At 33.8% G+C, this 17,704-nt stretch overlaps 1 protein-coding gene across 18 annotated transcripts in view; it reads left to right on the top strand.

Moving 5' to 3' along the window:
* Window positions 1-17,704, top strand: part of adgrl2a (adhesion G protein-coupled receptor L2a) — a 191,856-nt gene that overhangs the window by 110,075 nt on the left and 64,077 nt on the right. For all 18 annotated transcript variants that reach the window (XM_051933233.1, XM_051933225.1, XM_028811563.2 and 15 more), the window contains exons 4-5: window positions 4,012-4,121; window positions 10,213-11,013. In XM_051933233.1, coding sequence (XP_051789193.1) covers window positions 4,012-4,121; window positions 10,213-11,013 — 911 coding nt within the window. The remainder of the gene's footprint in view (window positions 1-4,011; window positions 4,122-10,212; window positions 11,014-17,704) is intronic.

Below are 17,704 nucleotides of genomic sequence, written 5' to 3'. Positions count from 1 at the left end.
TGTCATCAGCTTGAGCATATTGATTCTTAACCATTTCAGTTTTTAGGTTTATTGAAATGTATTTTCTAACACTAGAATTTTCCAAAATTATATGTTACCAAAATAAGAAGAATTCAATGCATTGCTTGAATATCTGTATGGTACTGCTGTATATATACACTTGACTTTGAGTCTGTTTTTACATAACATCTTAACTATTAGTGTTACATCAGGTAGATGAATATGATTTATGTAGAAAGTTATCTTGATAACGTTAAAATTATGTTAACATTAATTCTGCTTATTATCCTTGTGATCCCAGGAGACTTTTTCAGCCATAGCAGGTAGACAACAACATGACTAGTAGTGCGTATATACAGTGCAATTGAAGAGGAAAATACAAGTCTCAAGAGTAAATTAAAAAAAAAAAAAAGGGGGGGGGGGTTTTGGCAAAAATCATCAAAAATGTTGGTTCTATTGCTTTATTACTGGGTTAAATTCTGTGAGTGGATTATTAACAGAACAGAAAACTGCATGTTTTCTTTAAAGTGCGAGGCACTGGTGCCTAGTCCATTAAATGATCTTCAAGTTGTAAATGTTCCTTCAAAGAATGGAGCAAATATGACCCATGAAAGTTTCAGAAACATTTAGCCTGATCTGGAAATTAAACTCTTCACTTTTTATTTTAGTAAATATACTGTATATAGTATGTCTGCCTACATAATTCTCTTAAAAATAGTTGTTTAGTGTATAAATCACAGTAAAAATATTTATTTTATTGTTTCATATTGTTGGTCCTGACACATTATTGTTGTATATTAACAAATTTTAAATGTCTTAATTCTTTCCATGGTGTAATGTAATGTCCCTTTGGCACCAATTTGCAGTGGTAGGTCACAAGACTGAATGAATATTTATGTAAATTAGGCAATTACTAGTTGCCTTTTTTTATTTACCAAATCTTTTTTTTCTCATTTTCTGAAAATGATAAGCAAATAAATTAAACGGCACGTGACTTAATTTTTATCTTCTTGGGCTTCTCTAAATACACTGCTGAATGATTTAAGCTAAATAAAATACCACAGGTGAAGTTAAAAAGTTGCTACTGGCATTTGGAAATAAATCCTTACAACTATGAATTTTAATTTTGTTTGTTTGCCTCTTTCCGTTATAACAAAGTATTTTTTATCTTATATTTAGTTAGTTTAAAAATAGACACAATACCTTTTATAACAGTAAATAGCTGCAAATTTCTATTGAGATATTTGCATAGATTTATACAACCGTTTTTTTCACCCCCACTCTATTCAATATGAACACTGTCCTTGTAAAACATACCTTAAATATGTTTTTAAGTAATATTTGGAGTTAAGTCATTAATAACCTGCATGAAAATTCTTTGGCTACACATACACTAAAATTACACAGCTTTTCTGGTATCAGAGCTATCATGGTAAAGTGTTTGTCATTTCAAGGCACTTGTTTTTATAACATTTCTATTCTCATCTGTCTTCAAGAAAGAAGTCTGTTGATCAAGAGAACTCCCTTATCGCCCTCCCTTTTTCCTCCACAAACCCTTGGAGAATGCAGTATGGCTAGGAGAGATGCACAGTGTTTGGAATGCAGCTAATGCTGTGTTTCATGACACAGTGCAAATTACATTCCTTCTTCCCCATTTTATGCCTGTCTTTTTGTGTGAATTTAGGCTGCTTGGTCACAGCTACCCAGTTTTGCAGTGCAGAGATTTCCGTATTTTTTGCTGTCATCAATTTTTTTTTTTTTTTTATTTCTATCACAAAATTCATACATTTTGTGATAGAAACATGTAGGAAGGTCTGTTGAAAATGTTCATCTACAAGAATAATAGTTTATTTTTGATTTTACTTATTGATAGAGAAACAGTTGGAAGATTAATTGCTTTAAGAACCGATCAAAAACTTCCTATTCTATGATAAGTGTATTTTCTGGTAACATTTAATGGCAAATCGAAAAAAATGCTACAGCTGATTTTTCAAGGACAGTGGCAGTCGTAATGTGATGACTGGGAAATACAGTTGATTATGGGGCATAATCTAATATTCTGAAACCCACTGAAACCACCTCAGGGTCATTCAAAAACAAGAGCATATCCCTTTAGCATTACATACAAAACAAAACCATCACTGGACAGGGCGTCAGTCAATTTCGCAAACACTCCAAAATTCACACAGAACAGGTTGATTTAGCAGTTAATATACTTGACTGTGGAGATGTGAAATGAAAACCTGCACTACATAGCTAGAACATGAAGGCTATATACTACTGGGCTTGGGATTTGAATATAGGATGTTTAATCACTGAGCAGCATCCCTAATCACTGTGCCTCTATACCTCGCAGTGGCAAAGAAGTGAGAAAGTGATAGGAGGAATTGGAAGGGAAAAAATGTTTTCCCAAACCTTTATTGTAGCATATCTAATGATCAGTTGAAGATCCCCAATGGTTTCTTCAGCATTACAAGAGAAACAAATGTTATCTTGCTAAACCAGAAGTCACTGCTAAATCAGCAGAACAAGACTATTGATTAAGGACAGCTCACACTATAGATTACACATAAAGTCTTATCTCTACACGATGCACTTTGTAAATTGTAATTATGACTAACAGGGAGCAACGAAAAAGGAATGCAGTTTATGACATAAAATATAAAGTACTAACTTAAATATAGATGGTGTGGTGGTGCAGTGTTTAGCCAGTGTTTCCTTTGTGACATTTCTCTGTCTCTTTCTGTTTTGTGTTTATCTCCATGTATTTATCAGCCCTGAAATATTTTTTAACGATTGTCTACAACTTATTAAGATGGTTGAGAAGGAACACAGCTGTCCACTCATCTTAAATACAAAATAAATATATAAATAGTTTTCTTTTTTCAAGTCTCAGTGCACCTTTAGTTTGAGTTTGGCTGATTTGTAGCAACGCACACACATCCCCTACTGTACCTTGAGTGTGTTTTGAACAACATCAGGTGATTCATTTGAAAACTGTAAACAATCTACTGGAGCTTTAACACCTCTGTGCTGGATCCCATGTGGGAATATTCCCCCCTAATGGTAAAACCCTGACAAACAAAAACAAACTAGAAGACAGTTCCTCTTAATCATGCAGGCAGTCTGCACTTGAGAACAGTTTGTAATTAAATCAGGTACAACTCTTGGAAAGAAATAATTAATTAACATCCGTAACAGTTCTTGTACAAATGACTTTCTCTGTATCTAAATGACAGATGAAATGCTTGTTACAGTTATGTCGACATTCTAGATTGAATGTCATTACATTTAATCCTCCTAAATTTTAATCATTACTTCACAAGTCCCACAAACCGCTTTCACAGTTTTGCAAGAACAACAGCGTTACTATTTTTACCAGACTATTTGAAGTTTTCCTAAATGTATTTTCAAGAGGGTGATGATGGTTAGCATTGTCTGCAATAGTACTCAAGGTTTTGAGCAAAGCAATTCCCTACCAACTACAAGAGAGGAGTTATATTTGTTACTTCATAAAAAGTAGGCTGACAGAAATAGAAGATGCTGGGGTCAGTAATAAAATAGCTTTAGTACAAACTCCTGCATGGATTAATGTCTACCTATATTTTCATTTAAGTGAAGAGTCTTCTGTCTATAAAACAAAAACGAGTTATAGTGATTGACAGTAATCTTCAGCGCATTCATTCTATATTTACCTTAACACAAATATCAGCCAACATTAATAGTTTTCAAAACAAGCATCTGTGCCTTTTGAAAATATTCAGATGAGGAAATCTCTTACTAAACAAATGAGATTGTTGGTTAGGATGGACAATGTGCTGTTTGCTGGTGTTGTCTAACTTAATATTAATTAGCTCTGTCATTTTATTGATCATTGTCAGCCAAGTGTGAAAGCATGCTGCAGTGAATTATGGCAAATCCATGTTAACTTGAAAATTAAAAGAAGAGCTTTGAATAATTACCTTGCTGTTCTTTTTTCTTTTCTTTTTTTCTGTCTCTCTTTAAAAACAGGTGCAATAACCGAACGCAGTGTGTTGTGATTACTGGGTCAGACGTGTTTCCTGACCCTTGTCCAGGAACATATAAATATCTAGAAGTCCAATATGAATGCGTTCCCTACAGTAAGTATACCTCTTCACTGATGCCTCTTCATTAATAAATACCTATTCTGAGTGGATCTCCTCTTGTAAAAAAAAAAAAAAAAAAAAAAAGGTAACTGCAAAACAATATGGAAATAGGTTCTTTTTCTTGTACTTTATTTCAGGAAAAGTATGTGCCTAGTGAATACAGCCACTGCTATTTATCTGTCTGTCTACATTTCTCTCTGTGCAGGAGCTGCACTTTATTTAGACAAATTCTTAAAAGTACAATCTTATTTTAAGTTTATAAACAGACATTTGTATTCCATTGCAATAGTCTTAATTGTGTCCTTTTAGGTAATGAATAAAATTAGTACTGTTGCTTGGTACTATTTCATGACAAGACAATTTTAATGTCTAAGTTAAAAGTAGCTTGGCAGTCTGAAGGATTATTCAGTAGGTTAGGTGCAGGAATAAAAAATCAACACGTTTTCTGTCCTTTCTAGCTTTTGTATTGTAGTTATGGTATTTGATAAACAAACAGATGTGCCAAATGAGCTACACTACTGTTTAATATAATATGAATAACACTCATTTCATAATAAATATATCTAAACTAAGGGTTATATCTCAAGGCCATCTCACACCTCCCTGTTGTTGTCATAATAATTGTAGACATGCAAAATTGTCTCTTAATTTACCTTGGTGTATGCTACTATATGTACAAATATGAGAATAACAGGGTAGTGAAAAGCATTCACAAAATGAAGCTGTAAATGTATTGCCTGGTGTGGATCAACATAAATTAATGATTATCTCTACCACTTTGGATGGAAGAGGCATTCCACTTTCTACTTTGCTTGTCTTTTTCCTGGGCATATTCCTTTACTACCAGTAACCTCTGACTGAGACTTATCTTCTCACTCAAAATCTGTTAGCTTCAGTGAATCATTTGAGTGTTGACCCTCTCATAAATTCTACACACAGTAATCTACAAACCAGGAATTCCCCTAGTTTACTTGTTCTATCACAACACTTTCTTGTAGATGTTCCCGTTGCATCCAAAAGAGTAGAAATATGAAGTGACTCCTTTACTAATACAGAAATTTGATGTCTGGTTGTTGAACATAGATTTCCACTCCCTTCCTCCAAGCTGTTAGTACTGTAACAAATATATATTTGAGAGTGTTTTACCATTTGTAGTACCCTAGGAAGTGCTATTAAACTCATGAAATTCCTTCCCGTGTCTGAGCTATGTACTAAATATAATGTAGACCAGGCACCCAATTTCCAGTTTTTGCTTGGCTTGAGATGGCTACTTATCCAACCTTTTACCCCATTTCACAATGAACCAACAGCTTTCAAAGCATTTTTCCTATATTCTTGAAACCCTAAAATCAAATACAAGGATTTTATTACTGATTCTGAATTGACTATGTTGGCCTTGTGATGTCCTGGGGCCTCTTCATGTGTTATCCCCTGAATTGTTTTTTTTTTTTTTTGTATTTAGCAAGTCTGTGTTCATTTGAGCACCTTCATAAATATATATTCATACACATATTTATTCAAAATCTGATTTTCCAATATATATATTTTTTTGTTTACTGGCTCAGAACATCTGTTTACTTTAATATACAGATAAATGTACGTTTGAGAAGCTGCATATTCTTAAGTAAATGTTGCTTTTGCCTTTTTTTTCAACTTGACATGCACTTATTGTTAATGACTAGTTTTATTATATAATCAGCTATATATTTTCTTTTCTTTTTTGCTTGCACCACTGTTTTTGGCTAATTTAGAGAGGTATTTATCTGCAGGGTGGCTCAGCTTAACTAACCGTCCAAAGAAGGCAGGCAAGTGTAGATATGAAAACATAAACAGTGCCATGGGCAAACTCCCCTGGATGTCTCCTGATAGCCTCATTCCTGAATGTCTCTTCTGGATAATTACTGCTCTTAACAAAGTAGTGCTTTACATTTTCACAAATGTTTTACACTCCCTGTGAATTGCATTTACTTGTTTTTTTGCATATGCAAAGGTATATTTTGTCATAAATAAAGAAATACATTGACCATTATGCTGAAATTTTCATTTCTTAGGGTGTTTGTATTTCTAATCTACAATGATGCTTTTGTTTATTGTTTAAATTTTTATATTAATAGATTTGCTAAACCTCTTTTGTAATCCTAATTCTTTGCTAATTGTCCTTTTTCACCTCTATATCTATAACTTGAAATTATACCACTTCTTTTTACATTTATAAGAGCCTCAGGTCAATTGTTTGTCTCTGTGTCTTTTTTCCAGATTTTTTTTCCCTCTCTGAACTGCCTCTGTGATGGCTACACTTTCTTAATTTGCTTTTCTGTGTTTTAGGCACAAGAATGCTTTTTATTGTTTCACCGAGCCTGCTGTTGTACATTCCTTGTTGCTCTTTATATTTACAGAAAAGCTCCTCAGTTCCATTCTTTATTTTTCTTCCTGTCTATCATTGATGAATAGAGACACACAAAACATAAACACACACACAGTCACACCATAATCTATTTTGATTTAATTCAAAGTAAGCCTGATTTATTTGTTCTTTGTTTTTCAAGAGTTTGCTAAATAGTAAATATGGCCTTTGGCTAGATGTTAGTATTAAGTGTTAAAGGAAACTATACCAGTATTATATAAAACTTGCAAGATGCAAAATTCTAATCCTTAGCATTTTAATTTAAACTGGCAGTAATGGGTCCAAGGCAGGGAACAACATGGGATGCCACACCCAATTGATGGGCATGTCCACTTTTACATTTTCTAGTCAACTGGACATCACCAGTTAAACTTAACATGTACAGTTAAATGTTGATGTATCTTTAATTAACTATAAAATGCAGTAAACAAAAAAGCGACCCAGTGTTTCTTTATTATCTATAGTCTGCTAGACCTAGCAGTAATAAGTTACTTTAATAAAAATATACAGTATATTAAAATACATAACTAATAATTTAATATAATAATATGATTATTTAATTTCATGAGTATTGTGACTTGTAAAAGAATAAAAATTCATTTTTTAAATGTTAAACAATAAAAAATCATATTGAGGCCAGAGGTGGGTGTCAAGAGGCACAATGGAGGAACACAGTGTGGCTAATGTGTGAATTCCGCTGCAAGGCATTAAAAAATACAGTCACAGAATTTCTGTTTCTGTAATACGTTTAAAAAAAAAACATTTGGCAACTTGTTTTTTTGTCTGTGAGAGCAAAGTGGAGTTTTTTGAGCAAATCTACATGAACAAGGCAAAGACATACAAACTGTACACCAGAGGTCACGTCTTTCCAAAATGGTAGTTGGGGAAGTGCTATTCAGTAGAATTCTACTGTTGCTTAGTCACTGTCTTTTGTTTTCATCCCTCATCCCAAGGCATACCTGCTAGGCTTATTGGTGACACAAAAGTGGCATTGTATAAATGAGAATTGTTACCTACCTTGGGCCCAACTCTGCTGAATTTGAAAATGGATGGATACAAGACCCTCGTTCACATTGTAATACATTTACCTTTACTGCTATACAGTTCAACAGTTTGTAATACCTTGAATACCTTACTTTATAATCATAAAAAGTTTTCTCTTGTTGTTTATGAAATTCTAAAAATCATGTTAATATTAAATGAACAAAAAACATAAAATTGAATATGTGTGCATGCTTCTTTGTTTGAAGCATAAGTCTAGAAAGAAGTAAACATAAAATCATTCAGTATTAGGGTTATTTACTTATTTTTTTTACATTCTTTTTTAACAAAATAACAATTTGTTCTTTTTTTGGGAAAATCAAAACTTTTTATTTTTTGCAGCTTTATTCTGTTCTGATTTTTGCTTTAGTTGAGTTAGGAATAATAAATAAGAAAAACAAATAGGCAAAATATTATGTGGTTTATGGGGTCATAAATGATAAAAGCCCACATCTGGAAAACTGAAAATAAGAATAATGTCAGATACCCTTAAAACTTTGACATCATTGATTTTGTTGTCACCCAGGAATTGGCTTTTTTTGTTTTTTCCGTTTATTGTAGTGGTCTTATGCATGCACAGATTATCATATACTATAGCTTTTTAAAATATTCAAATGAGGTATAATGGTCAATGCTGTTCAATTACAGCTTCCCCACCGAGATAATTTTCTGTGTGGAGTTATCCCTGTGGCCTCTTGAGTTTTCTTTTGATGCCTTAGTGTCCTCCTCAGGCCTAAAGACGTGCAAGGTAGGTTAGCTGCCAGCTCTAAGTTGGACTGATATGAAGCAAATTTGTTTTCTACTGGAGTGTGCTAGGCAGTGAACTAGTCTCCTGTTCAGAAGAACATCTAGTCTTGTCAATGCTTCTAAAATAGGCTCTTGTGCCCTTGATGCTGTAATTATTAATATTTATTGGAGTTAGGAAGATTTCCTCCAAGAAATTTATTTTGGACACTAGAACATACTGTAGGTCTGTGCTGAGGTTGCCGGCAGCTTTTTGTTATTATTTTTCTAAATAGTTCTTCAGCAAGATTGAATGCTTGAATATATTTCTTAGATTTATCAATACTGTTTTTTTGTGTGTTAGTATTATGTGAGGGACAGCAGTTTAGAAAAAATCTATATATTTTTTTTGTCTATACATATATACATAGCATACATATACAGTATATATATATATATGTATATGTATGTATATATATATATATATATATAAATATATATATAAATATATATATATATATATATATATATATTTATGTGTGTATATATGTGTACATAATTAATATACACTTGTTATAGATGGAATAAAAAGAAAGTCTTCTAGCAATGTTGGACTGGTTCTTGTGACCTTCATAAACCCTATAATCAAGTATGTGGATGTGCATTGTGTGAAGTGTGTTTATGTGTGTTTATAGAAGTATTATCTGTGTTGCTTTTTTCTAATCCAAACTCTCTCTCTTTGTGTCAGGTTTTCCTGCTGGTCTCTGGTTTTCACCCTTTACTCTTTACCCATAAAAATAGGAGTGCTTCACTGTAGTTCCTTGTCTCATAACCTTTGTGACTACTTAAACATTAGAGTTCGTAGTTAATCCATGTTAATCTCTCTTCTTTTTTCCTTGCACCCTTTTTTCATTCTCTCTTCCAATGCTCAAAATAGAAGTGGAGCAAAAAGGTAAATAACCTACACAATCCAAACCCCTAAGCTCCTTGTTTTGTGCCATATGGTTGTAAACCTTTCCCCACTATGGTGTTCTGTATTTAGCAGGCAAAGAAAGAACACATAATGACTATAATTATCAATAAACTAATTGTAATAGAAATAACTATGCAGCTTTAACAAGGTGGTGGGTTTAGTTTGCAGATGTTTCTGGGGGTCTTTATCCATACCCCAAAAGTAGGTGCTTTATTGTGCTAGTAGATGTCATCTTGCCTGGCTTCCAGAACCCTCTCCATAGCATGCCATGGTAACAGGGTTTCTTGGTCTTCTGAACTCACTGCTGTTACTGTTGTTTTTCTATTTTTCCCTATTTCCTTTTCCACCTTTTTTTTATTATATTTTAAAGACTTACAACTCAGAATTTCACTTCTGGAAATTTCAAGCATTTTGAAACAACATGCATTAATTTATTTTGATACTTATTACCCTTGTTTTCATATGTTAAATGAGTTTCATTTGCACTAAAGTCCTAAAAAAAGGAGCATCTCAGATACCAGATAAATGAATATTACTGGCAAAATTTCTTTGAAAACATAGAAGCAAAGGTGCAGAGTGACTGTGTTAATTTGCATACTTTTGTTTCTGTTCATTATGCAGATCTATGGTCAAGAATGAAGATATCCAATTTTATAGACTCCCTGTGCAATTATGCATCTCATTCAATTTTACAGTGTTTTCATGTTGACATTTTCCTCTTCATGTCCTCCTATAGCATAAATAACAGTTCAAGCTCTGCTTGAGAACACTGATTATCTGGTATCTGTAGTTTGATTGCCACTGATACTCTTTACCCTCACTGTTCCTGGAGAATCAGTATATGGCGAGATTAAAAAGAAATTGTTTTAAGGCATTGAAGTTGTTGTTGATTTAAATGTTTTCTTGTTTCTTTCTTTCTTTCTTTTATTTTCCTTCATTGTTAGTTTTTGTTTGCCCTGGAACTCTGAAAGCAATTGGAGAAACTTCATTTCTCTTTGAAGCAGAGCCACAAGCTGGTGCTTGGTGCAAAGACCCCCTACAGGCAGGGGATAAGATCTACTTCATGCCCTGGACTCCATACCGTACTGATACTCTCATAGAGTATGCCTCTTTAGATGACTTTCAGAATGCACGACAAACAACAACGTACAAACTTCCTCACCGAGTGGATGGCACAGGATTTGTAGTATACGATGGTGCTGTTTTTTTCAATAAAGAAAGAACCAGAAACATAGTAAAGTTTGACCTGAGGACTAGAATCAAAAGTGGAGAGGCAATTATAAACAATGCTAATTATCATGACACCTCGCCTTACAAATGGGGTGGGAAAACTGATATTGACCTGGCAGTAGATGAAAATGGTTTATGGGTCATTTATGCTACTGAGCAAAATAATGGAATGATAGTCATTAGCCAACTGAATCCCTACACCCTGCGTTTTGAGGCAACTTGGGAGACAAATTATGATAAAAGATCTGCGTCTAACGCATTCATGATCTGTGGAGTTCTCTATGTTGTTCGTTCCACGTATGAAGACAATGAAAGTGAAGTGAGCAAAAACCTTATTGATTACATTTTCAATACCAAACAAAGCAAAGGAGATTTTGTGGATATTCCTTTTCCTAACCAGTACCAGTATATCACTGCAGTGGATTACAACCCCCGAGACAATCAGCTATATGTGTGGAACAGTAACTTCATATTAAGGTATAACCTGGAATTTGGACCTCCTGACCCAGCTCAAGGTAAACACTTTTACAATATTTTCACTGCAGCTTTAATATGCTTTTTGTCTTGCATGCATTTTGGTGGCAATAGCACCTGAAAAAGAATAACGCTCTTGTAAAAAGATAACTGTTGGTTTCTTTGTACTTGAATGGCACCATAGGGAGCACAGTGTGAGTCCTCAAATATAGACTGCCAGTGGCGCCCATATTTGCTATAGTAACAAACATACATCATAGACGTTAACTGCTGGCCCATTGAGAATTATTGTCTTACTGTACCTGCCTGAACAGGTAGGTAGACTGCTCGAGGGTAATCATGTATTATCAAAACCACAACCACATAATGCAAATTTTCTAACGCAGCAAAGAGCACAATGCAATATTCAGCTTGCTTTTTATAGCTTTCATTAAAGAGCATCACACTGTGCAGAACTGAGATCAAACAATCATGTAGGCCATGTCAAACAAGGTTTATAGCTTAATTCACAGAAGCAGTAGCAAGTTAGACTTACAAATATCTTCAGGCAGGGAGTCTATACCTCTGTGGGCATAATTACTCCTATTACTAGACTCTCTGCCATTCACTTTATTGAGGCAAGCCCACACTGACTTTTGATCACATAAATATGCCTTTCAGAATGAATATATGTGAATGTGTGTATAACATTAAGTACATTCTCATTTTTGTTTGCTTGCTTTTTTTTAACTGGTGCATTTTATGTTTGCTATTTCAATGTCAGTTCTGAGATAGTGTTTAATATCATTCTGTTTGACAGACTTACACTCCAGGAAGACCTTACAGTTTAATGTTTGAGTTGCTGTTGAAATTATAGTCAGATTAAGATAAAATGGTCTGGCTTGTGAAGCAAAAGGCCCTGAGAATGCTGGGAAATAGTACAATTCTCAAGTTCCAAGGCATCATTTGCCTGTCGTCTTTCATTACTGGGTGTTTAAAAAAGGACTCTTAAGGGAAGCCATTAGAGACTTCTGCTAGAGTAAGGAAGGACAATTGTTTGTCCTGCTTATAATGGCTCTGGAAGAAAACCTTTCCCAAATGTCCATTGTTTGAATATGTGCTGTGGAACGCTTGTTTTAAATGAGTATAATTGCTGTCCTAGCTATATCTAGACCCAACATGTCTTGCTTGTTTTAATGTGTTTTCAGCAGCCGCTTTAGTTATCACAGAATATTAGACTAACACTAATTATGTTTACTTTAGGATACACTTTTTTCTTTTTGCACTAAGTTGTAGAGAGAATTCTACATTCATTATAGCAGGAACCTTTACATTACCGGTATCAGTATATTGTACAGAGAATGCAAGGCAAAATATAACAAAGAACAAAATCATGCATTCTTTAAAGTGAGGTAATAGACAGGATTGACAAAAACCCTAGTGTCTCTGGCATTATCTCAGTAGATGGCAGTCATTGCCAATTATACAGTCACTTAGCCATTCCTTATATAGCACACTTTCCAGATCACACAACTATATCAAAGTTGCTTTGATTCTAAATGGGAGTAGGTACAAACTGCACAGTAAATTTCACATACAGGTGCTTTACATTAAAACACGTGTAGAAAAGGACTGGATTATTAATGCCGCAGACTAATATAAATTTCCATGTTTAGGATAAAATAGAGAATATGTGTTGTTTAGCCTTGTTGTGACTAAAAGGAACTGCATGTCATTTGGTTAAATGTGAAGTACTACAATTAGTAAGTATTCACAAGAGCAGCCTTTTGTCTAGCATATATGTACCATAGCACAAACAATAAATAGATAACTTATAGCCAGTTTCACCACCACTGCATTGAGAAAACTAATGACAGTGGCACATACATGATGATTAATGTATTGCTCAAAAGCATACATTAAAATAGGCCTAGTCTTCTTATAGTGCATTCTATAGGATCATTTTTAAGTGTCTTTTTTTTCTGCATTCCACCATCCTGTCTCTGTGTGACAGTTCTAGCAGATTTAAGTGGAGGCAGAAGGTTGTTGCTGTTTTAATTTTATTCATATAGTTTTACAGCTCAGAATTAATGTTGTGATAAAATTTATGTGTGTATTTAGGAAAAGTTCAAAGAGACAACCGTACATTTAACCCTAACATTTTTTACAATAAATGTCTTGAAGTAGTATATACAGGGTGGTCCAGATCTAATTATGCAATTATTGCTTTGCATTAAAAGTTGAATAGTTAGATCTGGACCACCCTATAGTCAGGAGGGCTAAAACTACCAATAAACTTAGTTTTGCTCTCACTGTGTACTTTTTAGATATCTATGTTTCTGTAGCATAAATTAAGACTGCACACACATTCATGTCATAATAGTGAGCTCATCCATGCTGAGAAATACATTTTCTTCATTTTGGGATTTTTGGTAACCCCTGTTATTGCTACCGCTTTACTAATTTGGCAGACTTCTCTGATTTCCTTCACATATACATTTGCTTGTTGCGTACTTACCAAATTTTAGTTAGAAAATTTATTGTAGACTTCCGATAGCCTAAAAATGCAAACTTGCACTGAAATTGCAGTGTTTAACCCTTATTCTGGTTTAAGTGTAAGTCATTGTTACATGGACATGGACATAAAGAATGAATTATTAATAAAAATCACCTGAAAAGATCAAAAACAGAAAATCCAATATCAAAATATTTATTATTCTTTTTGAACCCTTAAAAAAAAAAGGTGAAAGTAGTACTGTTTAGTCAACAGTGTTTTCCCAGTCAAATTCCAGGTGTCAGGTTTATTTAAGGACTTCTTTTAATAGAAAATTCATTATACTGATGGCTATTTCATTCTTTAAACAAGCAAATCAAGTAAAATAAAGAATTAATAGCAAAAGGTTAGTTATACTTTAATGGACCCAGAGAAATTGTTTATAGGATTAGTAGAGTCTTTGTAAAACTAATGCATTTTCAATATTTTTCATATTTTGGACTGGAATGTCCTAATAATTCATAATTGAATCTTTAAAATTAAGGTATTAAATAAAGGCATTATACAGTTTAACTAATGTATGGCTTAGATATTTTTTGATATACTATGGAGAACTGGTTAGTATAGCTGTGGGGATCCCTAACTGGATTGAGAGTTGGAATGCTCTCTCATATAATGTATATGTGTGTATGTATGTATACTTGTATATGGAAATGTAACATTTTGAAACCTGTTAAACCCCATCAGAGCAGCAAATGGCTGAAAACCAACTTTAACAGTGCACGTGGACAGTGCATTGGCACAGGATTGTAATTCAGGACACTGGACCCATGAGGCAGCACAGCACTAATCATTGCACCATTGTTCTGGCCTATATATAACTGTCATATTTAGCATATCTGACTACAGTATTAAGGTTTTTCCTTCACCACCCAAATGTTTTGACTGTATTGGCCAGACATCTGTCCTGAAGGTGCATAGATGGTGTATGTTGTGAGCCTTTTCTTTGTTAAACTTCAAAGGCATTCCCAAGACCACTGATTTTTAAATTTCGGTAGACTGACTGGAGTCAGGGTGGGGTCTACAAGGTGACAATCATCGTAAGTTTGCAAAGTGAAATTTATTATAAATAATTTCTTAAGCAGGTTAAATAACATCATTGAATCATTTTTAAAACATAAATCTGTTCACTGTTCACTCACATAAAACCTTGCTTACCAACTTGTATCACAGCAGTGTTGTATCATCAAACCACTTTGCTGACAGCCTCTAAACAACATGTACGAAGAGTCCACCCAGCTTTGTAACAAATACTGTTTCTTCTTCCACTGCAATTCTCAGACAGAATTTACCATCTTAAATTTTCTTTTCTAGTGTTTTTTCCTTTCATACCTTACGTTAATCTACTACAGCTCTGACACAAAAAAAAGTTAATTTAATAGCATTTATTACATTCTCAACCCACATTTTATACTTTCACCGTGGCATCTCATCTGTCAATCCACTCATTTTCTATGGTGTGTGTTATGATGTATTATACTTTTAAAAGTTGTACAATCCTTTCACAGCTATTTTTTTTTGGTTAATGCTATTTTAATGTCTATCTATAGAAGTTGCTATAGCTTAACAATACAGTAATAAGCACCAAAATGAAAAATTGGGATGCTACAAAAAATATTCGGTTTTACCCTTTGTCACTCCATATGAAAATTCACTTCTATTTAACTCCTTCCCCCTCTTCTTCAGCTTTAGTGTAGTGATCGTTACCCCTTTCTCATCACACTCCAGCTCTCTGTCCAATCCAGCTTTGTCTCAGGGCAGGGACCTCCTTAAATTCCACCTTGCCATCAGGCCAGAGAGATGACCCCCAGCAACAGCAATCATATCATTTAATATGGACAGTGACATTAATACATTTAGTAAAAAATGTGGTAATTATAATGCTAAATTTATGCTAATAAGAGACTGTTGGCAGTCAGCCATATCTTTGACTTTGGCAAAGTAGTACTCCATAAGAAATGGAGAACTACTGCTGTAATCAATGGCTTACACCACTTAAACCATGGGCCAACTACAGTCAGTGTTTTGCTCAGATATGGTGGATCGTAACATATACAAACAGCATTAAGTCAGCATTATTGTTGTAACATTGTAGTATGCAAAGGTCATGGAGTGCATTTCGGACCTGGCAACAGCTTCAGTTTTAGCATTTCTCTACTGTCATAGCTCATCCCTGTGTTTTATATATCAATCTGTCTGTACACAGTGTGTTTTGTAGCTTAATTTAGGTAAGTGCTGGATCTCAGGGTTTAGTATGTCACAGTGATGTCTGACGCAGTAAAGCCCTGTTCAGTACAATATATAGTGAAATATATACATGAGTTTAGTAGCATAGCATCCAGTTTTATTACAAAAAAGTTTGTATCTTTTCTCTCATACAGCACCTGAAAAGTCTTATTTTTGTCTTTTTTTTTTTTTTTTTTCTTCTGTGAAAGAGATGGTGGCATCAAAAAAATTATGATCGTGATGTGAACACCTTCCTTCATATTTATATAAAATGTTATGTTTTGAAATACTCGGATTACTTTTTGGATGTGGTGGAAATGTTAACATTCTGCATCTTACTTTATCAAGTAGTTATTTAAGCACTAATTTTCGCTTAACAAGTAGTGAGATCTCAAATTTTTCAAGAAAGCAGGGCATTCATCAGTCTTGTTAGTCTTTATCAAATTTTTGTGAAATACTATCCTGTGGAGATTTAAAATTTGTAATAGTCCTACTATTGACTGCAGTACTTTGTTACTAACATTCATGAAAAATGCAACCTTAACCCACTTCCGCCTGTACATTTTCTTTTTGTGGATCTCATTGTAATATAAAGGCTGACATCTGCCCTCTTAACTTGCTTTATAGCTGTTAACACCTCTATCACATCACCTCTTAATCTCTATTATGTCAGTTTCCTAATATGAAGACCAATTTATCAAATAGATATTCCAATATAAGTAAGCATGAATATGTTATATGCTTAAACATAACCTTCTTTTGCTTGTACTTGTCACAACAGGCTTTGTAATCCAACAATGGTGTGCCTGGACCAACTTATTCCTGATTCTATAGTGAAACAAATGTGCTAAAACGTTGCACACTTTTCCAAAAAAATAAAATAAAAACATACACAGACATCCTGCCACATCTGTTTCCTCTTCTTGGAGAATATACTGTATACCCTAGCATACAGTATATATAGAAGCAAAGTTTTGTTACCCAAAAAAAATAAATAGCATAAATGATTCAATGCATGCAGTGGTATTATATAGTGTGACAATTCTACATCCAGAAAAAAAATCTTTCTTTGCAAATCTAATTTGACTTAACACCATTGTGTGGTTTCATCTTCACAGATTAAGTGCATGAACCCATTAGTCAGGTCTAATAGTGATATCAAGCCTTTTTTATGAAAAGGACATGGCAGTGTAATAATATAATGCTAATGAGGTTTAAAATAACTTAATGTTGTAGGGAACTATTTATTTTGCAGTGCTACAGTACATTCTTGCTTTGTACATTTAATGTCTGAAATAAACACCTGATCCTGTAGTTGGTTTTCCTGAGGCAGAAGCCACTCTTGGTGTGCAGTGAAATCTTATGGGACCATCGATTTCATGTTTACTAAATGCACCTGGATACTGCTGATAGTAGGCCGAAAACCAAACACATGTAAGTAATCACCTCTGTTGCAGCGTACACATACTCCATGGTTCTGCACTCTGTGCTTTAAACCTGGTTAAAGAAACAGAGCAAAAAATAAATCTGTTCATGTTAAATTTGCTAAGAAGCAGTCATGCTTAAAAATCATACACATACCCCAATTACTACTAAAGTGAGGAATGAATAAAGACAAAAATATATGCTTGTGTTAAAGCTATCTCCTTTCACAACGTTGTTTTATAATTGTTTTGTCTACCAGCTATACCATTGTTCTGTTCATTCGGTCATATAGCATTTGCATTACATATGCTGTAATATTTCTTGCATTATATCCCTAATATATTTAGACAATTCATTTTCTCATCATTTTTTTACAAGTACTATGTCTGCTTCCTTGTGATCTAGGGAATTGTTTATGTTGTCATTGAATTATTTAGTTTATACTTTCTGTTCTATTACTTTGCAATTACTGCATGAAATACACATATCTCAGTTAAAATGAAAATATAAGCATACAGGATTTCTTAAATATGGCATTCTTCCAGAAA

This window comes from Erpetoichthys calabaricus, chromosome 10, assembly GCF_900747795.2.
Source record: "Erpetoichthys calabaricus chromosome 10, fErpCal1.3, whole genome shotgun sequence".
NCBI lineage: Eukaryota > Metazoa > Chordata > Cladistia > Polypteriformes > Polypteridae > Erpetoichthys > Erpetoichthys calabaricus.
Note: the sequence above shows the minus strand (reverse complement) of the source record. Positions and strands in the feature narration are given on the sequence as shown.